Source organism: Babylonia areolata, chromosome 16, assembly GCF_041734735.1.
Source record: "Babylonia areolata isolate BAREFJ2019XMU chromosome 16, ASM4173473v1, whole genome shotgun sequence".
Taxonomy (NCBI): domain Eukaryota; kingdom Metazoa; phylum Mollusca; class Gastropoda; order Neogastropoda; family Buccinidae; genus Babylonia; species Babylonia areolata.
The window spans coordinates 21992808-22017218 of NC_134891.1; the positions used below are offsets into that span (position 1 = coordinate 21992808).

Below are 24411 nucleotides of genomic sequence, written 5' to 3' on the forward strand. Positions count from 1 at the left end.
CACCTTTTCCCTCAGCAATAAGTTCAATTGTGGCAGGTCCACTTCCTTTGCGTTAGCTGTGCTGGACTACGTGTGTATACGTATGTATGTGTACATAACTACATGCATGTATATGAATGTGTATTGTGTGTGCGTGTGTTTATGTAAGTTTGTGCCTTCCTATGTGTGCGTATGTGTTAGGGTAGCTGTTACTTACACATGTATGTTAAAATGTATGTATGCAGTGTGTGTGTGTGTGTGTGTGTGTGTGTGTGTAGTCACATTTTGGTGTGTGTATGTAACATAGATATAATGTTTTATGTTAACAAAAGCGTTTTTGTAAAGCACCTAGAGCAGATTTCTGGATAGTGTGCTATGTAAGTATCCATTATTATTATTATTATTATTAAGGTTTCATCATGTGCCACCTCTGCAGATCCATAGTCTCCCTCCTACACCCGTTTCAGCAAAGCACTGCAATCTACATGCTTGGAAAAAGTAGAAAGTGGTGTGAGGTGCAATCGCAACAATGGCAATACCTGTGCTCTGTTATGCTAACGACATGCCAATTCGTTCATTCAAATGTGTTCAATAAGGATGACTGATGACTTGCGCGATGAGTTTGTTTAAAGTGAAGAGGAGTTGTGCAACGTTGACCTCACTCTCTCGTCCGGGTCCACCAATTTCCAGAGGCAAGACTAAGTCGAGACAACTGGAGGATGAGCACGGATGCAGCGGATGACCAAGATATCCTTTTGGTGTCTCATCTTGCTCTCTGCACTCCACAGTGCGTTGCTGTAACCGCCTTCCTCTCCGTTGAACCGATAGGTTTCTTCCGCAGATTCTACCGGATCCAGACTTTGCATGCATGGGTAGAAACACCCCGGGGGCCAACTGCGTGTGGCATGCACACAGCACAGTGGAGCTAGATGGCCGTCGGTGGCTCTCCTGAGCCGACGCCCTTTTATGGATCTCGTTTTTAATTCCATAAGGGTGTCTAGCCACCCACCTCACCATTCCGGGGAGCGGTGGGAGTGCCGGTTTAGTCGCCGGCAATCCGACCCTGAACAGGTTGTACTGGATTTCAGGTTACCAGTAGCAAATCTAATGACCTGACCTCAATAAAGAGGTTGCAAAGGATTTTAAGTTCAAGAATGGATCAACCCACTGGTGAATTGGGAGTCAGAGCTTTTGGGATGGCAAATTGATGCTATCTGAATGGCTGGAACCACAGCAGACTGATCTTCCTCTGGCCCCAGAGGACCTACTTTAGGTCAGATACAACTGTGCGAAGGACTGCACTTTGAAGCCATGCTCTTGCAGAAGACATGTGCTCCAATGTTTTGTGGCAAGTGCAAAGGCTCCAGCTGTTTAAGTGGATGAAACTGATTTGCCTGATTTGTCAAGTTTGGAAATAATCTGCAAATGTTACATGAGAATAACTGGAATATGTGGAAAGAACTGATTTTTTTTTTTTTTTTTTCACATTTCAAAGCCTAATTTGGTGTCAATAGAGTAAGCGTTTCTAGAGAAAATGATTTTATTGAAGCTTACCATGGACAAACACATGCAGACAATTGAAAGACCATGCTATTATATGGACTTGCATTGTGTGTAAACACATGTGAACCAATATCACAATAATATACATCAAACATCCCTTACATCTCATCAAAGGACACACACACAAACTCATGTAAAATCAAAAAGTAAAGCTCTGTTTATTTCATATTGTCTCCAGGGAATTAATGTACGTAACCTTGAGTAAGACTGAGTTACAAACAGACATTACAAATAGTGGCATATGTAATTTCTGTATATCATTATAATTATGAGATTTTTTTTTTTTTTTTTTTTCAGCTGTTTTTGGTGGGAAGTCTAGAATACTTTGAAGGACAAATGGGAAAAAATGCATATTTATATATATATATAACATATATTTATTCCTATTTGGTAATGATGATAATAAAAGAGCAGATAACACTTTTTTGTGGTGAAACACTTTATCTATAGATACAGAATAAAATCTGACTATATGTTGAACACTTTTTCAATGATTTAACCCTTTCGCTGCCAGGAAAATAAGATTTAAGGGAAATCTATTTGCCAGGTTTTTTTTCCACAAAAAACAGGTATAAATTTTCAAAAAATTCTGTGCTCTTTGTTATTCGAGAAAGACCCTTAAAAGTATATATTTTCTGAAAGGTAAATGAATGAAGAATACAAAACATGTGATGTTTTCCCATTTTATATGTTTTCAGTGACATGCTGTTGTTTTGAAATCAGTGTTTTGTTTTTTGTCACATTTTCAACTTGTTCATTACAAACATTAGTCAGGTAATTTGCACTAAAATATAATATTTTCTGGGCAAATGGATATCTGCACACACAAAATCATACTAGAACAACCACAATTAAACATTTTTTAAAAAGAGACAGATACAAAAACAATTACAGGCAGTTACTTAAAGGACTTCGTAAAAGAGAAGTTGTTAATCTCAAAAGCCAAATGACTGATAATGAATGCAAAAAGTCAAAAACAATTACAGGCAATTACTTAAAGGACTTCATAAAAGAGAAGTCGTTAATCTCATAAGCGATATGGCTGATAATGAATGCAAAAAGTCAAAAACATCAACGTTCTCAGTCACTTGTGAAGACACTTTCATGCAGATAAGACTTCATCAAAAATTATATGCTTAATTGTCAGGTTACTAAAGCATATGCACTTGACATTAGAACAATATTTAGTCCGTAATGAATTTGATAACAGTCTGAAAATTAAACTCAGACTTGGTCTGCGAATCAGACCAGAGTCTGACAGAGTCAACTGACGAGGTTTTAGAGTTGAATGAAAGCACCTGTAAAAGTCTCTTTCTAGTATATTACTTATTTCCTTGTATGACAATGAGCAATATACTTTTATATACTATCCATATAATTCTTTATTCCCCTTTTTGCTGCTCTGTCTGCTTGATTGTTATACAGGAATCCAGCATGGGATGGTATCCAATAAAATTCAACAATTTGCACCTGTCATAAATAGGGAGCGCAATAAATACCTAATTTCAAACAATCTCTGACAAAGTTCCTTGCTGTTGGCTGTTCTGGTCCAGATCTATTCTGATGGGGGCTTTCCCCTGCTACATTTCCATCTGCCCCAACTTTCCCATTGTTGGGGTCCTTTGGTGATTGTCCCAGTGGTTTTCATCAGCTTGATGGATAAGTGCTCAAGTAATCAAAAAGAAAAGAGCTGGACGATCAATGGTTTCTCCACTGCAATGGGAAGTCATTAACAGCTTTGTCTTATTGAAGGAATATGACCCTCAAACTAGGACGCAATATTGCACTGGATTTTCGTGCTGCAGTATTGGAGGTGAGTTGGATTTTGGGGATCATCCCAACGCCAACTGTCCTGAAGGCTAAAAGACCTGGGGAAGACATGCTCCATTATGATAAAATTCTAGCCCAGATAGTTGGGGCAGCAGATGCCTCCTTTGCTGTTCTCATGGTCATAGTCAGACACGGACACAACTGACATCATACAATGTGCTCGGTCACAGATGTCACTGCTGACCAACTATCATGATCGGGGACACAGCACTGCAAAAGAGACCAAAATGATGATTTTTCATGATTTGGGTTTTTTGATGGATTTTGATTCTTGAACATCTCTTCTATCATATGCAGAAGTTTTTCCACTGTGAAGATGTTTTTAACAATGAAATAATTGCCAATAAAGATTGCTTGCTGAATCACCGAAGTGTTTACTTTGTTCAATTTTGACGCAAGTCGTCAAGTTTCTGGCCTTGACAATATACCTTGGACTTGCTCAATGATGAGTCAACCTACAACCATGAGACTTTGCATGATTGTTTTGTAGCATGTTGTTGAAGTTTTTTTGTGAGTATGTATGAAAATATGCTCTGGGTTTTATTTCATAGTGGTTCCAATCTTTTTACCCATTGTAAATTTTGAGGATTCAGCAATACCCAAAATTTAAAAAATTCATAAAAAATACAATAATTGAAGAATCAACACAATCTCACGTGAAAATGAAGATAATGGCATTCTGTATCAAGTCCACATTACAAAAAATATTTGCATGCACCACAAGGACCACAAACCTGATTTCTTTGACACATTGTTTGGCATCCATTTTCATTTGTTTCCACAGAAACAGGTATTCACAGAAATCTAACACTTTTTTTGTGATCCACAAGTTATGATACATCTCGTAGACAAAAAAAAGGGATGATATAGTTAGTTAGAGAGGGAAAAAGTCGTTATTTGACTGTAGCACCTGGCCTTATGAAAAAGAGAAAAAAAAAGAAAAGAAAAGAAACAAACAAACGCATGGCACTTAAGGGGTTAAGGGTTCTGGACAATACAGTCACCCTCTAACAGGGGAAGAAGTGTGCTGAGGCAGAGCACAGGGAGACAACCTGGTCCACGCTGTGGTACAAAGGAAGAGAACTAGCAGCATGCCTTCTTCTTCTCTGCTTTCTGAAAGGGGTCCACTTTCTGAAACACAATGAAACAGGGCACAGATCTATAGGATCACAATGGACAGGACAATAGGAACTATACACAGATCTATTGAAACACAATGAAAAAGACAGATCTATCTGAACAGGGCACAGATCTACAGGATCACGATGAACGAGACACAAATCTATTGAAATGCAATGAAAAGGACACAGATCTATCAGAACAGGACACATATCAATAGAAGCATGATGAACAAGACACAGAACTGAAAGATCACGATGAAGAGGGCACAGTCTACACGATCACAATGAACTGAGTAGAGATCTATAGAACCACAATGAACAGAACACAGACCTATATGATCACAATTAACCCTTTCACTGCCAGGAAAATAAGATTTAAGTGAAATCTATTTGCCAGGGTTTTTTCCCAAAAAACGGGTATAAATTTTCAAAAAATTCTGTGCTCTTTGTTATTGGAGAAACCCCATAAAAGTATATATTTTCTGAAAGGGAAATGAATAAAGACTACAAAACACATGATGTTTTCCCATTTTATGCATTTTAAGTGACATGCTGTTGTTTTGAAATCAGTGTTTTGTTTTTTGTCACATTTTCAACTTGTTCATTACAAACATTAGTCTGGTAATTTGCACAAAAATATCATTTTCTGGACAAATGGATATCTGCACACACAAAATCATACTAGAACAACCACAATATAAAAAAACTGAAAAAGAAATAGATGCATTGTGACTTCTGCAAGTGATAATATGGATGTGAGGCCACGCCCCCTCAGTCTCCACCCCCCTCCTCTTCACCCCTCTCACACCGTCACTTCATCAGACCGCGTTGGCTGAGTGCCAAGAAAATAGCTCATACGGTGCCCTGCTAAAAATTCGTCTGCTAGAGTTGAACAGCCTGCATCACTCACTGATAGTTGTATCTTGGCCACTCTCTTGATTGCTCCCTTTATTTTCTATCAAATCGTCCTATAAATGTTCACCACTGTCTTCTCCTTCGAATTTATGCTCCAATTCTTTCTGAGCATTAGCTAAAGAAAGTAATCTTGGTTGATTTAGTTCGCCACGAGCGCATGTCTTGAGCACGGAGTCAGTCCGACATTTTGTTGAGCGAGCGAGGAGAGGAGCCAGGCAAAGACTGCGGCCAGTAACCCAACCAAAACGTTCAAATAAAGGACTGCCTTATGACGCAGATAGTGTTTCTAGCTATGAATAGAATCCAGAAAGATTCCCCAAGCTAAAGCTACCAGCATTTTTGTCAACGAACTGAATGCAAAGCAGGGAAAAGTCAGAATATTTCGATGACGAGTTATCTCGTCATGCAGGCAGCGAAGCATACATGCTTGCCATGACGAGTTATCTCGTCATGCAGGCAGCCTAGGGGTTAAATGGGCATAGATCTATAGGAACTTCATGAAGAAGACACAGATCTATAGGATCACAATGAACAGGAAACAGAGCTATAGAATCACAATAAACAGAACACAGATCTATAGGATTATAATGAACAGGACATAGATCTGTTGGATAACAGTGAACAGAACACAGAGCTATAGAATCACAATAAACAGAACACAGATCTATAGGATTATAATGAACAGGACATAGATCTGTTGGATAACAGTGAACAGAACACAGATCTGTTGAAACAAAATGAAAAGGCAACAGATCATGTCACATGTCTGTCTGCGTGTGTATGTGTGCCTGCATGAAATTCACTGAATGACACAGGAAATGAATGATGAGCGCCCAATGGCAGCGGTCAGTCGGCTCTACCCAGGTAGGCAGCCTGTTGTGCAAGTGACCCCGTGTTTGTAAAGCGCTTAGAGCTTGGTCTCTGACCGAGGATAGGCGCTATACATGTATAAGTGAACATATCAATCAATCAATTTTGCTACCACCATTGTGGCATATCATTAATCATGATCCTATTATAATCACAGGTGATTTTTATAACTCAGAGAAAAAGAAACGCCATCACTGGCAATATTCTTTATTATAAGTTGAACATTCAGTTTAATGGACAATGCACGGAACAAATGTAATGGAGCAGTTTTTAACCCGGAAATTATTTTGATTTAAAGCATTCTTGCTGCTTTTGAAAGCAACATGAGCTAAAAGAAAACATTTATTTCTGTTTTTGCCTGTGACTGCATAAAGTATTGTAGATGTGCGCGTGCATGGCGACAGTGGGTGTGTCTCAAACAAATAATACAATGCTTAAAATTTCATTGTTTCAGTTATATTCATATCATGATTCTGCAGCCATAACATTTTTTGTACAGTTTAATTCCAATTTTGAGATTTTGACTCTGTAAAAGATGTGAAAATACCTATAAACATTGTGGTGGACGTTTTTGGAAAACATGTGTGCAAAATTTGTTAATTATATCCTATGGAATATCTCCAACTACATACAAGGTACAGCCTTTTTCTTACTTTTATCTGTTTCTTCATTCACTCTACTTTCCAAAAATGTATAGGTTTACCTATTTATTCTTACTGATAAACATACAAATGCCCCAAATCAGAGCACAGGTAGCGGAGGCAAACTATCCCTTTGTTTTAAGCATGATTTCTGTATGTATGTTTTATTATATCCAGCACTTTGAGGGTTAATGTCTGACAGAGATAACTCACGGGGTCAGCAGTGACAGGAGTGATGGGCCCTGACTCGCTGAAAGAGAAGAACTGACGGAAACGGGACGACGACAAGATGGTGGCCACCTCCCCATCGACATCAACATCCTCGTTTTTCTGGAAACAAACAAACAAACAAGTACTGCAGACTGATTATGACTTTTCTGCTGATAACATGTCAGATATAGTTCTTTTCAGGCAACAAGGCCACACACTTTCCCCTCAGTTTCTGGTGAAGCTGCCTTACATTATCAACCCAGAGAATTCATGATCATTCAGGCTGGACATGCACTGGTATGAATATAGCTTATACATAATTATGTGTGAAATAAGGGTCAGTGTTTGTCAACATCTTCTGGACATAGCTTGTCCTAAATTCCTATGTACACATCAGTTCATGTACAGACTGCAGCAAACGTTCATGTGCTCTAGTGTGGGAATGATTCATGTGTATTTGTATTTTTTTTTTATCACAACAGATTTCTCTGTGTGAAATTCGGGCTGCTCTCCCCAGGGAGAGCGCATTGCTACACTACAGCGCCACCCCCATTTTTTTTTTGCATTTTCTCCTCTGTGCAGTTTTATTTGTTTTTTCTTATCGCAGTGGATTTTTCTACAGAATTTTTCCAGGAACAACCCTTTTGTTGCCGTGGGTTCTTTTACGTGTGCTAAGTGCATGCTGCACATGGGACCTCAGTTTATCATCTCATGCGAATGACTAGCGTCCAGATCACCACTCAAGGTCTAGTGAAGGGGGAGAAAATATCGGCGGCTGTTCTGTGATTCGAACCAGAGCGCTCAGATTCTCTCGCTTCCAAGGCGGACGCGTTACCTCTAGGCCATCACTCCACTTGTGCTTTCAGGCATTCACCACAAAACAGAGTTGTGGCTTAGTGGTAATATGTCTGATCAGGAAGTGAGAGCATCTGAGCACACGTGATCGAATCCCACACTCACTAGTATGTTCTCTCCCCCCACCCCCCGACCCCCCATTAGACCTTGTGGGGTAGTCTGAATGCTAGTCATTTGGTCCCATGTGTGGCATGCACTTAGTTCACATAAAGGAACCCATGGCAACAAAAGGGTTATCTGTAGCAAATGTAGAAATATCCACTTTGATGCGAAAACATGTATACTTGCAGGCAGAAAAAAAAAAAAAAAAAAATGGTGCTGCACTGTAGCAACGCGCTCTCCCCTGGGAAAAGCAGCCCGAATTTCAACAAGAGAAATTTATCGTGACAAAGAATAATAATACAACACACACACACAATACCACTGTACGTCAGTGAAAGAAATTCACTTTCAGACTTTTCTCTTTTTGCTGCCTCAGCATTCGTGGCATAATTTCCCCACTCCCAAGCCGGGAGCTATCAGTGTTTGGCCATCAGTAGGCCACACACCGGAGAAGACCCTGCCCTGCTGCTGAGTCTGGTGGTGTCTGTTCTGATTTAACATTCACGGGACACCGCCTGCTAAGCCCCCCCCCCCCCAACCCTCCCAACTGACAATCATCGCTTAGTTGCTAAGCCTGACTTAGTGAGAGTCTTTCAAAGACAATTTCGTCACTGCAACCTGATAAAGCACACTGGTTCTTCAGACAATAAATGCACAAGGAAAGGAAGATTTATATGGATCTTTCAAAACTACACTGGCACAAACAGTCACACACATTCATACACTGATAGTTTCTAAGTATCTATTCACCAATGCTATAAAATCAACTGCATTCACCATTTCAATAATGTCATTGTTTTCAGAGATGAAACGTTGAAAGTGATACACTATTCCTAATTTTGTGTGCTTGTGAAAATTTGTCCTCAATGACAAATTTATGACTGTAATTTTAAGATTTATCAGTAGTTGTTTCTTTGTTTTTTTTTCACCTTGAAAGCTGTGGCATGGTCCAGAGTGAAGCAGTCAGGGTACTCCTTGATTCCTCCATTGTAGGTCACAGTGCTGGCTGCTGAAGCAGTGGTAGGCAGTTTGAACAGGCGGTACGTCACCGATACAAACCTGGCCTCCCCTGACACACACAATGACAACCTCATCAAATCAGAAGTACAAAATATATATAAGAACAAGGTGCATCGGACAAAGTTGAGGAAAAATACTATTGCCTAATGGACCATAAAGTTCGGTATGCCACAGAGAAAATGTTTCTGATAACTGACCTGTACAGGCTAGTGCTGGCCTGAAGAAAAAACAAGAACAATCATCAATGCCTCTGACCAAGGCTGACCAAACAGATCACACAGAACATGAATGAATGAATTAACTCTCTCCGGACGAAGGAATACTCACGCATTCCTACATAAAATGTATTCGTATTCGGACGACCGAATGGAATAGCATTTTCCAAAAGTAAAAATCCATCACTGTACATGTGATTTGGTGGTTAGCCAAGCAGAGTGTGCTATTCTGGGTCACTCCACAGCCGAATGGTAATGATTGGCCAGCCTGTCATGTGTGGCCTGTGTCGCACACACGTTGACAAAGTCACGGACCGGTCACCTGCTCGCGAGCCGGCCTGTTAGCAAATGGCATCTGAAACGGGTTGTCAAAATGTTGCGGAGCAAACAGGGCAGTGACGGCAACGTTTTAGTGTTACCTAAGTACTTGAAACGCTACAAACTGAAGGGTCGGACATCGAAAAGGTCGATGATGACGAAGAAGAAAGTGAATTAATTGCAGAATGTGAGCATGGATATGGTGATTCATGGTGAAAAATTGGCATTATTTTCTACATACTGTCAAAACTGTAAAAATAAGACGAGAATTTTTTTTTTTTTTATATATGTAATAGTCCAACATGTAATAAACCAGGACTGAAAGTTTCCTTTTCTTACTCTGTATTTTGTATTTTTTGTAATTTTTTTTTTTTCCAAACCCTTACAAATGAGCTGCCTGTGGGGAAAAGCAAGGGAGAAAACTTGCCGTTCCGAGTGAATGATTATGAATGGATGAAAGATGAATGAATGAATGAATGAATGAATGAATGAATATGACAAAACAGACCACAGAGAACAGCAACAAGGGGAACTAACCCAGGAGATCAGTGAACTTGCTGACGTCCACATTGGTGGCAGACACAAGGCGTGGCTGACTGAACCCGATCTGCTGGGCAAACTGGTACAGCTCCTGCCAAAGCAGGGCGCCCGCCAGGCATTCACCTGTCAGGACACACCTGAGTATGTTGCACTTGTCATGGCAACACGCATCTTACCTGTCATGACACACCTGTGTGCATTTCACCAGTCACAACACACCTGTGTATATTTTACCTGTCATGACACATCCTGTGTACATTTCACCAGTCACAACACACCTGTGTATAAATATTTTACCTGTCATGACACACCTGTGTGCATTTCACCAGTCGCAACACACCTGCCTTTATTTTACCTGTCATGACACACCTGTGTACATTTCACCACTCACAACACATCTGTGTATATTTTACCTGCCATGACACACCTGTGTACATTTCACCACTCACAACACATCTGTGTATATTTTACCTGTCATGACACACCTTTGTGCATTTCACCAGTCACAACACACCTGTGTATATTTTACCTGTCATGACACACCTGTGTACTTTTCACCACTCACAACACACCTGTGTATATTTTACCTGTCATGACACACCTGTGTACATTTCACCAGTCACAACACACCTGTGTATATTTTACCTGTCATGACACATCCTGTGTACATTTCACCACTCACAACACACCTGTGTATATTTTACCTGTCATGACACACCTGTGTACATTTCACCAGTCACAACACATTTGTGTATATTTTACCTGTCATGACACACCTGTGTACATTTCACCAGTCACAACACATCTGTGTATATTTTACCTGTCACGACACACCTGCGACTATTTTACCTGCAACACCAGTCACCCGGAATGCCTCTTTCCCACAATCAGGTATGTAACACTCTGATCAAAATTCCACAGGCATTATATGTAGCATAAATAATAAATCAATTTCTGAAATATCTATTTCCCACAGTTATATAATCAGCATTCTGGCCAAAGCTTTCACACAAATTATATGTAGCATGGATATGAAACTAATTTTCTGGAATGCCTATTCCCTCTGACACTGGTCAAAACATCCAGATACACATACATTATCTGTTGCGTGAATATGAGAAGTTTTCTGGAATGTCTATTTCCACCCACTTGGACACTTAATACTGGCCAAAACTTTCATACTTGTTATGAGTAGCTTGAATGTGAAAATAACTTTCTGGAATGTCTATTTTTTCACAATTACATACTGCATGACCTGAGGTCAGGTCAGGTCTCTACCTGCCACAGGTACCATGTAACCCTGTGCTACCTGTCACATGTGGGCAGATGGAGCTCGATAGCCTGGGAAGGCAGTCCATCTAAGACAAGGAAAAGTCTGAAGTAAAACCCATGAAGTGTTAAGGAATGCAGGACAGTCTCGACATGCATTGACCCTGGGTCCATGGCCATGTCCCGACTTTCAGTAGCCGCGCCCCCGTGCCTCCGAGGAAGGTTTTTGAGCCAGAGGCTAGGACAAGGACAGTCTGATATAAAACCTACGACCTCAGGACCTCACTGTCACCGTCCCAGCTTGCTAGGCTATGGCAGATGAAGCACGGGTGTAAAGGGTGGGGCCAGTACTGCGCACACTGCACTCCACCTAAAAATTCCATTGCGCAGGCTTGAAGGACACGTCCACGTCCGCGCCACCAACTATTCCAAGCCCTGTAGCGATGGGAAAGGGGCGAAAACGGCAGGTGGAAGATGTCACTGGAAGCCGCAGTTCCAATCCTGCATGCAGGCGGTTCAGGATATTGGTCGCCTGATTGTTGACCCGGAGGTGACAGCATCACTCGGCAGCACCCTGAACGACCAAGCAGCCTTTTCTAGGGACAGCACTGCTTGCTCCACACGGAGAGGGGCCTAGAAAAGGTGGTCCAAACAAATGCTCATCTCCATACCCCCCAGTTGGCTAGCTGCCGTCAACGGGCATCTCCAAACGCGGTCGAACAACAATAGAGAAGAAAAGGCCGGCACCTGCCTCACAATTAGGTGCAAAAGGACTAAAGGTAGCATGCTGGAACATCCGAACCATGCGTGACTCTGCAGACAGCAACCACCCAGAAAGGCGTTCCGCTCTAGTCGCACACGAACTTCAGAGACTGAACATTGACATTGCTGCCGTCAGCGAAGTCCGCTTTGCAGGGGAAGGCAGCCTCCAGGAACACGGCGCTGGGTACACCCTCTACTGGTCAGGCAAGCCAGAGACCGAGAGACGCCTTTATGGCGTAGGCTTTATGGTCAGGAGCACCATTGCCTCCAAGCTTGAAAACCTGCCAACAGGACACTCAGACCGAATTATGTCCATGCGCCTCCCACTACGGAACAAACAGCATGCCACTCTGTTCAGCGTGTACGCTCCAACCCTCCAAGCGGACCCCACAGAAAAGGTCAAGTTTTACACTGATCTGCGCAACCTCGTTCAGAACACCCCTGCTGACGACAAGGTCATCATCCTTGGCGACTTCAATGCCAGAGTTGGCCAAGATTCAGAAGCCTGGAAAGGAGTCCTTGGCAAGCATGGCGTTGGTAATTGCAACGACAATGGGCGCCTTCTTCTCGAGTTCTGTGCAGAGCAGCAGTTTACCATCACCAACACCATTTTCCAGCAGAAGGACAGCCTGAAGACAACGTGGATGCATCCTCGGTCCAAACATTGGCACCTCATTGATTACATCCTGATGCGCCAGAGAGACGTACGAGATGTCCTACACACCCGAGTGATGCCCAGCGCGGAGTGTCATACTGACCACCGCCTCGTCCGCAGCAAGCTCAGGCTCCACTTCAAGCCCAAACCAAAGAAAGGAGGAGCTCCTAGGAAGAAATTCCAGGTCGGCAACTTTCAGTCAGCTGAAGTGAAAGCTGAATTCCAGGCGAAGCTTCAGGACAAACTTGAAGACCCCAGTTGCCCCACAGACCCCTCTCCAGAAGCACTATGGGCACAGCTGAAATCAGCCATCCTGCAGTCCTCTGAAGAAGTCCTAGGGTTCTCGTCGAAAAAGAACAAGGACTGGTTTGACGAAAACAACCAGGAGATCCAAGAATTGCTGGCGAAGAAGAGATCAGCCCACCAGGCTCACCTTGCACAACCGTCTTGTCCGGTGAAGAAAGCAACCTTCCGGCTCATATGCAGCAACCTCCAGCACAAGCTTCGTGAGATTCAAAATGGGTGGTGGACCAACCTGGCAAAGAGGGCTCAGCTTTGTGCAGACACTGGTGACTACCGGGGCTTATATGAAGCCTTGAAGGCGGTGTACGGTCCCTCATACCAGGTCCAGAGTCCTTTGCGCAGCGCAGACGGCCAGGCGCTCTTCACAGACAAGACGACGATCCTGAACAGGTGGTCAGAACATTTCCAGGCCCTCTTCAGCGCCAACCGCACGGTTCAAGACTCGGCAATTCTCCGCATCCCACAACAGCCAGTGAAATTACAACTGGACGAGCTACCAACCCTAGAAGAGACTGTCAAGGCCATTGAACAGCTGAAATGTGGCAAGGCAGCAGGGGTTGACGGAATTCCGCCGGAGGCGTGGAAGAATGGAGGCCCAGCACTACACTCCAAACTCCACAACCTCTTTGTCTGCTGCTGGGAGCAAGGCAAACTACCACAGGACCTCCGTGACGCAGTCATCATCACCCTGTATAAAAACAAGGGAGAAAAGTCGGACTGCTCCAACTACAGGGGGATAACTCTGCTCTCCATCGTGGGCAAGATCCTCGCCAGAGTCCTCCTAAATCGGCTGGTGCCTACTATCGCCGAAGAACATCTCCCAGAGAGTCAGTGTGGCTTTAGAGCCAACAGAGGCACCACTGACATGGTCTTCGTTCTCAGACAGCTACAAGAAAAATGTCGGGAACAGAACAAAGGACTGTATGCGACATTCGTCGATCTCACGAAAGCTTTCGATACCGTGAGCAGAAAAGGTCTGTGGGAGATCATGAAACGTCTAGGATGCCCCCCAAAATTCCTCAGCATGGTCATCCAACTACATGAGGAACAGCGTGGACAGGTCAGACACAGTAACGACCTTCGGAGCCCTTCCCAATTGGAAATGGAGTGAAACAAGGTTGTGTCCTCGCGCCGACCCTCTTCACGATCTTCTTCAGCATGATGCTCCAACAGGCCACTGAAGATCTTGGCGACGACGACGGTATCTTCATCAGATACCGCACTGATGGCAGCCTATTCAACCTGAGGCGGCTACAGGCCCACACCAAGACACTGGAGCAACTCATCAGAGAGCTTCTGTTTGCCGACGATGCTGCCCTCGTCGCCCATACAGAAGCGGCCCTGCAGTGTATAACGTCCTGCTTCGCAGAGGCTGCGCAGCTCTTCGGCCTAGAAGTCAGTCTGAGAAAGACGGAAGTTCTCCACCAGCCTGCCCAACGGGAAGAATTCCACGCTCCTCACATCAACATCGGTGAGACAGAGCTGAAGTCGGTCCACCAGTTCAGCTACCTGGGCTGCACCATCTCGTCTGACGCCAAGATCGACAAGGAGATCGACAACAGACATGCAAGGGCAAAAAGCGCATTCGGCAGGCTATACAAGAGAGTGTGGAACAACAAACACCTGAAGAAAGACACAAAGATCAGCGTGTACAGAGCTGTTGTACTGCCCACCCTGTTGTATGGCTCCGAAACCTGGGTCACCTACCGGCACCACATACGACTGCTTGATCGCTTTCACCAGCGCTGCCTTCGCACCATCCTCAGCATCCACTGGAGTGACTACATCACAAATGTCAAGGTCCTGGAGCAGGCAAAGACTATCAGCATCGAGGCAGTGCTGCTAAAGACCCAGCTACGTTGGGCAGGGCACGTGTCCAGGATGGAGGACCACCGCCTGCCCAAGATCGCGCTGTATGGCGAACTGGCCACTGGCCACCGTGACAGAGGAGCACCCAAGAAGAGATACAAAGACTCCTTGAAGAAAGCTCTCGGTGCCTGTCACATTGACCATCGCCAGTGGTCCGCAGTAGCCGCTGATCGAGAGACCTGGCGACGCACCATCCACCAAGCTGTCTCCTCCTTCGAAAACAACCGCAGGGCCAGCCTTGAGGACAAACGCAGAAGGAGGAAGAACCACGATGCTGCAGCCGCGAACCCAGACCAGACTTTCCCTTGCAACCGCTGCGGCCGACTGCTTTTCCCGCATTGGCCTTGTCAGCCATGAGCGTGCCTGCATCAGACGTGGACAACGCCCTTCCTAGATCTTCGTCAGCGAAGCCAGGCCATGACATACTGCATGATAGTCTTTTGTGTCTGACTATGGCCATCTGTACAGCAGAGAAGGCAACTGCTGTCCCAAATATCTGGGCTCGAATCTGAACATAGTGGAGAATGTCTTGCCTAAATTACATCCCCACTCTCTCAGCCAAGACGGCTTCAGGGCAGTCAACACTGAGATGGTTCCCAAAGGTCAACTCACCCCCATGGCTGCGGAATTAACAAACGGCGAAAGAGACAACGTTAACAGCGTTTCACCCCAATTACCATCATTAAAATATTGCAAGCGGAACGCTCTTATACTGAAGAGGTGAATGTTGACAAAGAATACCACAATTCTGGTGATAGATGCTAAAGGTTGGGTCATTCAGACACCCACTGGACAACCGAGGGGTCTGTGTAGAGGAGAAGAGAGGACTGGCTATACTGAGTGAGTTAAAGTCAGTGCAATCTTACCTCCTAGTCTGAGAGGCATAGTCCTTCACAAACAGACTAAACTTGTAAATGAATTCCCACTGCAGTGAAGAAACCACTGATCATACAACTCTCACTTTGCTGTTTGGCCCAACTGTAAGCTCAAGTCAGTCTCTGATAAAAACTGAGCATGGAGCCATACCAATTACATGCTTAACACTTGGGCGAAAACTTCCAAATACATTATCTGTAGCAATATTTTTCTGGAAATACTTAACACTCTGGCCAAAAGTTCACACCTATCATCTTTAGCGTGAATATGATTTAAAAAAAACAAAAAAACAAGAGAGACTTCAAGACTCACTTATGATACACTTAAAAAAAAAAAAAAAAAAAAAATCAAGCTGTTTAGGTATTGAGTATAATTTCAAAATGTGATGTTTAAGATGAGAAAGATCAGTTTAAAGCAAATTAAGTCCCCTAGCATTAATTACAGAGTAATTTCCCTTTTTTACTATCTGCACCAAAACATTTGCAAAATAAATAAAACTTCCATGCTTAGCAAAAGAAGTTCCTGTTTGAACAAAAAATGATAATAATGACTGTTGGGTCAGAATATCAGATCAAAGTGCCAAGTTTAGAGAATACAAAAAACAGTAAATGCAGTTTGCATATAATTAGGCTTCATTTAAAAAAAAAATTTTGTGCCCATCCCAGAGGTGCAATATTGTTTTAAACAAGATGACTGGAAAGAACTGAATTTTTCTTATTTTTATGCCTAATTTGGTGTCAACTGACAAGTATTTGCAGAGAAAATGTCAATGTTAAAGTTTACCATGGACACACACACACACACACACACACACACACACACAGACAACCGCACACCGGGTTAAAACATAGACTCACTTTGTTTACACATGTGAGTCAAAAAACCAACTCTTACCCCACATACGGCGGTGCTGCCTAATGGCTGGAGAGAGGTCGGCGTCCGTGTAGATGTCACTGAAATACAGCTCTCCCCCTTCCTGCACACCACATAGCAACACCGGCTGTTCCAACAACACCACATAGCAACGTCAGCTGTTCCAACAACACCACACAGCATCTTCTTCTTCTTCTGTGTTCACTCGTATGCACACGAGTGGGCTTTTACGTGTATGACCGTTTTTACCCTGCCATGTAGGCAGCCATACTCCGTTTTCGGGGGTGTGCATGCTGGGTATGTTCTTGTTTCCATAACCCACTGAACGCTGACATGGATTACAGGATCTTTCACATGCGTATTTGATCTTCTGCTTGCATATACACACGAAGGGGGTTCAGGCACTAGCAGGTCTGCACATATGTTGACCTGGGAGATCATAAAAATCTCCACCCTTTACCCTCCAGGCGCCGTCACCGTGATTCGAACCCGGGACACTCAGATTGACAGTCCAACGCTTTAACCACTTGGCTATTGCGCCCGTCACCACACAGCAACACCGACTGTTCCAACAACACCACATAGCAACACCGGCTGTTCCAACAACACCACATAGCAACATCAGCTATTCCAACAACACCTCATAGCAACGTCAGCTGTTCCAACAACACCACATAGCAACACCCGGGTGTCCAACAACACCACATAGCAACACCCGGCTGTTCCAACAACACCACATAGCAACACCGGCTGTTCCAACAACACCACATAGCAACGTCAGCTGTTCCAACAACACCACATAGCAACACTGGCTGTTCCAACAACATCACAGGGGCAACACTGGCTGTTCCATCGACATCACATTGAAACACTGGCTGTTCCAACAACACCACATAGCAACGTCAGCTGTTCCAACAATAGCAACACCGGCTGTTCCAACAACAAAACATCGCAACACTGGCTGTTCCAACAACAAAACATCGCAACACAGGCTGTTCCAACAACAAAACATCGCAACACAGGCTGTTCCAACAAAACCACACAGCAACGTCAGCTGTTCCAACAACACCACACAGCAACACTGGCTGTTCCAACAACATCACATTGCAACACTGGCTGTTCCAACAACATCACATAGCAACACTGGCTGTTCAAACAACACCACATAGCAACGTCAGCTGTTCCAACAATACCACATAGCAACGTCAGCTGTTCCAACAACACCACATTGCAACACTGGCTGTTCCAACAACACCACAATGCAACACTGGCTGTTCCAACAACACATCGCAATGCTGGCTGTTCCAACAACAACACACTGCAACACTGGCTGTTCCAACAACACCACATAGCAACGTCAGCTGTTCCAACAACACCACATTGCAACACTGGCTGTTCCAACAACCTCACATAGCAACGTCAGCTGTTCCAACAACATCACATAGCAACGTCAGCTGTTCCAACAACACAACACAGCAACACTGGCTGTTCTAACAACACCACATAGCAACACCGGCTGTTCCAACAACACCACATAGCAACACCGGCTGTTCCAACAACAAAACATCGCAACACTGGCTGTTCCAACAAAAAAATATCGCAACACAGGCTGTTCCAACAACAAAACATCACAACACAGGCTGTTCCAACAAAACCACACAGCAACGTCAGCTGTTCCAACAACACCACATAGCAACACTGGCTGTTCCAACAACATCACAGGGGCAACACTGGCTGTTCCATCGACATCACATTGAAACACTGGCTGTTCCAACAACACCACATAGCAACGTCAGCTGTTCCAACAATAGCAACACCGGCTGTTCCAACAACAAAACATCGCAACACTGGCTGTTCCAACAACAAAACATCGCAACACAGGCTGTTCCAACAACAAAACATCGCAACACAGGCCGTTCCAACAAAACCACACAGCAACGTCAGCTGTTCCAACAACACCACACAGCAACACTGGCTGTTCCAACAACATCACATTGCAACACTGGCTGTTCCAACAACATCACATAGCAACACTGGCTGTTCAAACAACACCACATAGCAACGTCAGCTGTTCCAACAATACCACATAGCAACACCGGCTGTTCCAACAAAACCACACAGCAACACCGGCTGTTCCAACAGCACCGCATAGCAACATCAGCTGTTCCAACAACACCACATAGCAACGTCAGCTGTTCCAACAACACCACATTGCAACACTGGCTGTTCCAACAACACCACAATGCAACACTGGCTGTTCCAACAACACATCGCAATGCTGGCTGTTCCAACAACAACACACTGCAACACTGGCTGTTCCAACAACACCACATAGCAACGTCAGCTGTTCCAACAACACCACATTGCAACACTGGCTGTTCCAACAACACCACATAGCAACGTCAGCTGTTCCAACAACCTCACATAGCAACGTCAGCTGTTCCAACAACATCACATAGCAACGTAAGCTGTTCCAACAACACAACACAGCAACACTGGCTGTTCCAACAACACCACATAGCAACACCGGCTGTTCCAACAACACCACATAGCAACACCGGCTGTTCCAACAACAAAACATCGCAACACTGGCTGTTCCAACAAAAAAACATCGCAACACAGGCTGTTCCAACAACAAAACATCGCAACACAGGCTGTTCCAACAAAACCACACAGCAACGTCAGCTGTTCCAACAACACCACATAGCAACACTGGCTGTTCCAACAACATCACATTGCAACACTGGCTGTTCAAACAATATCACATAGCAACACTGGCTGTTCCAACAACACCACATAGCAACGTCAGCTGTTCCAACAACACCACATAGCAACGTCAGCTGTTCCAACAACAACACATCGCAACACTGGCTGTTCCAACAACAACACATTGCAACACTGGCTGTTCCAGCAACTGGCAGTAAAAACACAGACAGACAGAGGAAGGTGGTTAGCATCAATTCAGATATGAAACTGAATAAAGTAATTCTATCCAACTTCCTGTCCTCTGTGTATCACAACAATGTGCACAAAGAGAAGAGAGATAGATAGACAGATAGACAGAGACTGAGAGAGAGAGGGACTGAGAGATGTATAGAGACAAAAGAGGGAACTCAGATCTCAAAAACTTTATTTCTCAATTATTTTGATTTTAGATACAGCCTGTTCTTCTACCAGGAGAAAACAATCCAGAGAGAGGGAGGGAGGGAGAGAGAGAGGGAGAGAGAGAGAGAGAGAGAGAGAGAGAGAGAGAGAGAGAGAGAGACAGAGACAGAGACAGAGACAGAATACTTAAATGTGAACTTAGAGTAAATGACACATTAATCACAACCATACACATGCACTAATCACAATTAGAGAATAGACATTACACAACATATTGTAATTAAACATAGACAATGTGGTATTCAATAGTATTTTGAATGAAAGTGTCATGTCCCTTGCACATACACTTCATCATACATGTTTTTTGGAGTAACATAATCATTATCAATTACAGATGTTTAATAGATAAATTGATTTTAGAAAATAAGGTTGCATCTAATCCCATTTGTTTTGAATTTCGGTATACAGGAGTGTTTGTTTCAATGATCTGCAAGAGTAATACTGCTGTTGCTTGAAACGCATGTGTGGCCATCTGTCTTACTCTGATAAGCTGCTCTGTCCCACACCAACAACCTTGCTGCAAAAGTATCTTGCTGTGTAAGTGAGCTCTGTCTCACACCCACAACCTAGCTGCAAAAAAGCCAAAAATCTTTTTCAGCATATCCTTATTCTTTACACTCCACTGCAGTGGGAATTCATTTAACTCTCTCCATACGAACGGCGAAACAGACGACGTTAACAGCGTTTCATCCCAATTACCATCATCAAAATATTGCAAGCGGAACGCTCTTATACTGAAGAGGTGAATGTTGACAAAGAATACCACAGTTCTGATGACGGAAGCCAAAGGTTGGGTCATTCAGACACCCACTGGACATCCGAGGGGTCTGTGTAGAGGAGAAGAGAGGACTGGCCATACTGAGTGAGTTAATAGCCGTTTGTGAAGGACTATGACTCTCAAACTAGAAGGCAAGATTGTGCTGGCTCTTCGTGCTGCAGCCTTGGGCCTTGGGAACCTCCCCAGCGCTGATTATCCTGAAACCCTCTTGGCTGAGAGAAAATGGTTGTAAATTGGGCAAGACAACTCTCCATTACAATCAAATTCTTAGCCCAGATAGTCAGGACAACGGTTACATCTACTGTACTGCTGTTCTGATGGTCATAGTTGGACATGACTATCACACAAACATAAACTAAGACTCCCACACCAGCATATATAATAAAAGAGAAAGTTATGACGGATTTGATAAAGTACACACACACACACACACACACACACACACACACACACAGAACAGTTGCATCTACTGTACTGCTGTTCTGATGGTCATAGTTGGATATGACTATCATACAAACATAAACTAAGACTCCCACACCAACTATAAAAGAGAAAGTTATGACAGATTTGATTAAGCACATAATATATATATATATATATATATATATATATAGTCATGTTGAAAGAGCCACATCACGGGTGTAACAGCTAAGTGGGTGGGTAAAGGGCAGAGATTTTTCCGATCTCCCAGGTCAACATATGTGCAGACCTGCTTGTGCCTGAATTGCCTTCGTGTGTATATGCAAGCAGAAGATCAAATATGCGTGTTAAAGATCATGCAATCCATGTCAGCGTTTGCTGGGTTATAGAAACAAGAACATACCCAGTATGCACACCCTTGAAAACGGAGTATAACTGCCTACACGGCAGGGTAAAAACAGGAGGAGGAATTTTGTTTAATGTCCCGTCACACATATCAGTGATTGAAGGCATTTTGTTAAAGTATTTATGAATACATTTGAGTATTATCGGTTAGAAGGGGTGGGAGATGTGAATGAATGGAGGTTTGGGGGGAACTGGGCAAATGAGGGTGAAATGAGGGTGAAATTTGAAAAAAAAAAATCTAAATACAATTACAGGAAATTACTTAAAGGACTTCGTAAAAGAGAAGTCATTAAACTGACAAGCAAAGCAACTGATGATAAATGCAAAAAGTCAAAAACATCAATGTTCTCAGTCATTTGTGAAGACACATTTTCGTGTACATAAGGCTTCATCAAGCTGCAGTCAAAAATCATATGCTTAATTTTCAGGTTACTAAAGCATATGCACTTGACATTAGAACAATACCTGGTCCGAAATTAATTTGATAAAAGCCTGACAGCTAAACTCAGAATTAGTCTGCAAATTGGATCAAAGTCTCAGAGAGTCAACTGACGAGGTTTCAGACTTGAATTCAAGCACCTATAAAAGTCTCTTTCTAGTACATTGCTCATTCATGCATAAGCCCACTCGTGTACACATGAGTGAACGTGGGAATTGTATCCAATGAATGAAGAAGAAGAGTAATGAAATCTTCATGCTTCACCAGCTATGTATGGCGTCTCAAGAAAAAAACCCTGAAAAATGTATTTCAAACAGACATGACAGGTGTGAGTGTGTATTTGCGGGGAAGTAGAATGAATATGATTTATGGGCATGGGGACAGAGTGTGTATGGTGTGCCTGTGTGAGTGAGTGTGTATGCGTGTCTTGAACCAGATGTGCGACATGATCTGGATTTGGTGTGTGTGTGTGTGTGTGTGTGTGTGTGTGGGCAGACAAGTGGAAACACTCTCTCCACCAAACCTTTGACAGTGTCAATGAAAGGGTGACCTAGATGTCAGCGTTGACCCAGTGACTTGTCCTCCCTTTTTCATTTCAACCCTTCACAAAACACCGCCCCTCCCCCCATCCCCTCCCCTCCCCTACCCAAACCGGTTTCTTTTCCCTCTGCTCCCTCTCTTTCTCCACCTTGCCAAGTATCACATGTGCAGAGAATGTCTTCACCGGAACTTTGGCCCGAATATTTTGACACGCAGGCCTTGTTAATAGAGCAGCCAGCAAGCAACACATTGTTGCTGTAGGTTTTCCATCTCTGAGCAATCAATATGTTTGAGGCATTGAATACATCCGAAACTGTTCCATCACACAGTGACATACAAAGAGAACACAGAATCACACACATTCTGACAACCAGACACAAATCTACATGAATGCACACATCTCTAACAGCACTATAAGACACTCATATGTACAAGGATGCACACATGCACGTACACACACACACACACACACACACACACACACAAGCACACACACACACACACGCACACACACACAAGTACACACACACACACACAAAACAAACACTGACTTTGAGCACTTTGAACGCCTCCTTGAGAACAGAGCCCTTTTCAGGACACAGGTTGATGACACAGTTGGAGCTGTAAAACAAACACAAAGACAAAGCTGCAGTGACAAAATGTGGCTGTGAAGACACAGCTCCTGCTTTTAAGGCCAGACACGGTAGTGAAATTTTGACCCAAATCATGATTTTTTTGTGATTTTCGTTTTTTCGCATAATTTGCTTCTTCAACATCTAATCTTTATAGTCCGTTTCACCTGGGTACTATATTCACTTAAATAAAGCTTTAAACAGCATCAACATGTGTGATTTCTTGTGAGTACAAGCACATCTCTTTCTTTTCCTGTTTTCTCAGTTTTGTTTTTTTGTCCTCGTAATACCATTTTTCAAAATGCTAATGCTCAAAAACTTTAAAAGATAGCATGTTCAAACTTAGTACTTTATTTCTTTATGTATTCATTTTTATTATAGTGCAGCGGTTTGTATAGTACTAGTAAAAGAATGAATATACACTCATTTGAAAAAAAAATTATGTCAAAGAATTCATACTCATTTCAACAACAACAACAACAAAAAAAAGTATTTATTCAAATTCCAAAATACCACTGCACTATAATAAAGAACAAATACAAATAAATCAAATAAAACAAACAGAAATAACATATCTATAAAGGTACCGAAGTTATAAGCTTTTAATTTTTTTGTCAGCCATTTTGGATTCGTTTCCATGGAAACCGTCATGACAAATTGCATAAAATGACCTTTTTAGACATGTTTAGTCCAATAATTATCTTTGCATACCATGTCACAGAAAGCCATAAACTTCAAGTTTATTTCATACGTTTTTGTACTACCGTGTCTGGCCTTAAAAACAGTATGAAAGCAGACAACTGGAACTGAAACATGAGCAGCACAGAGAAACATGTGGGCAGCTATCTTTGTAAGAAAGAAAACCTGACAACATTCATTCGGAGAAGGGGAAGGAAGGAGAAGGTGGAGGAGAAAGATGAGAAGGGGGAGAGAGAGAGAGAGAGAGAGGAGGTGGATGAAGAAAAAAGTAAGTGGTGACAGAAAGAGAGTGCAAGGGGAGAGAGAGAGAGAGAGAGAGAGAGAGAGAGAGAGAGAGAGAGAGAGAGAGAACTCAGAACTCAAAACGTTTTTATTCAAGGATTAAGATTTTAGGCATTGCCTATTCTTCCAATCTGTCCTTGCTAATTTACATCTATTACAAATAGCACACACATAAATGAAAGGAAAAGAGAGAGAGAGGGAGGGGGGTGAGAGAGATATATATAGAGAGACAGAGAGTGAGAGAGAGACAGGGTGAGGGGGTGTG

The 24411-nt window shown here is 43.1% G+C and overlaps 1 protein-coding gene across 1 annotated transcript in view; it reads right to left on the reverse strand.

Moving 5' to 3' along the window:
• Nucleotides 1-1676: 1676 nt before the first annotated feature.
• Nucleotides 1677-24411, reverse strand: part of LOC143291237 (arsenite methyltransferase-like) — a 31493-nt gene continuing 8758 nt past the window's right edge. The window contains exons 5-10 of the mRNA XM_076601021.1: nucleotides 23085-23154; nucleotides 16808-16889; nucleotides 10177-10302; nucleotides 9016-9155; nucleotides 7133-7249; nucleotides 1677-4503 (exon numbers count right to left, since the gene is read on the reverse strand). Coding sequence (XP_076457136.1) covers nucleotides 4456-4503; nucleotides 7133-7249; nucleotides 9016-9155; nucleotides 10177-10302; nucleotides 16808-16889; nucleotides 23085-23154 — 583 coding nt within the window. The 3' untranslated portion in view covers nucleotides 1677-4455. The remainder of the gene's footprint in view (nucleotides 4504-7132; nucleotides 7250-9015; nucleotides 9156-10176; nucleotides 10303-16807; nucleotides 16890-23084; nucleotides 23155-24411) is intronic.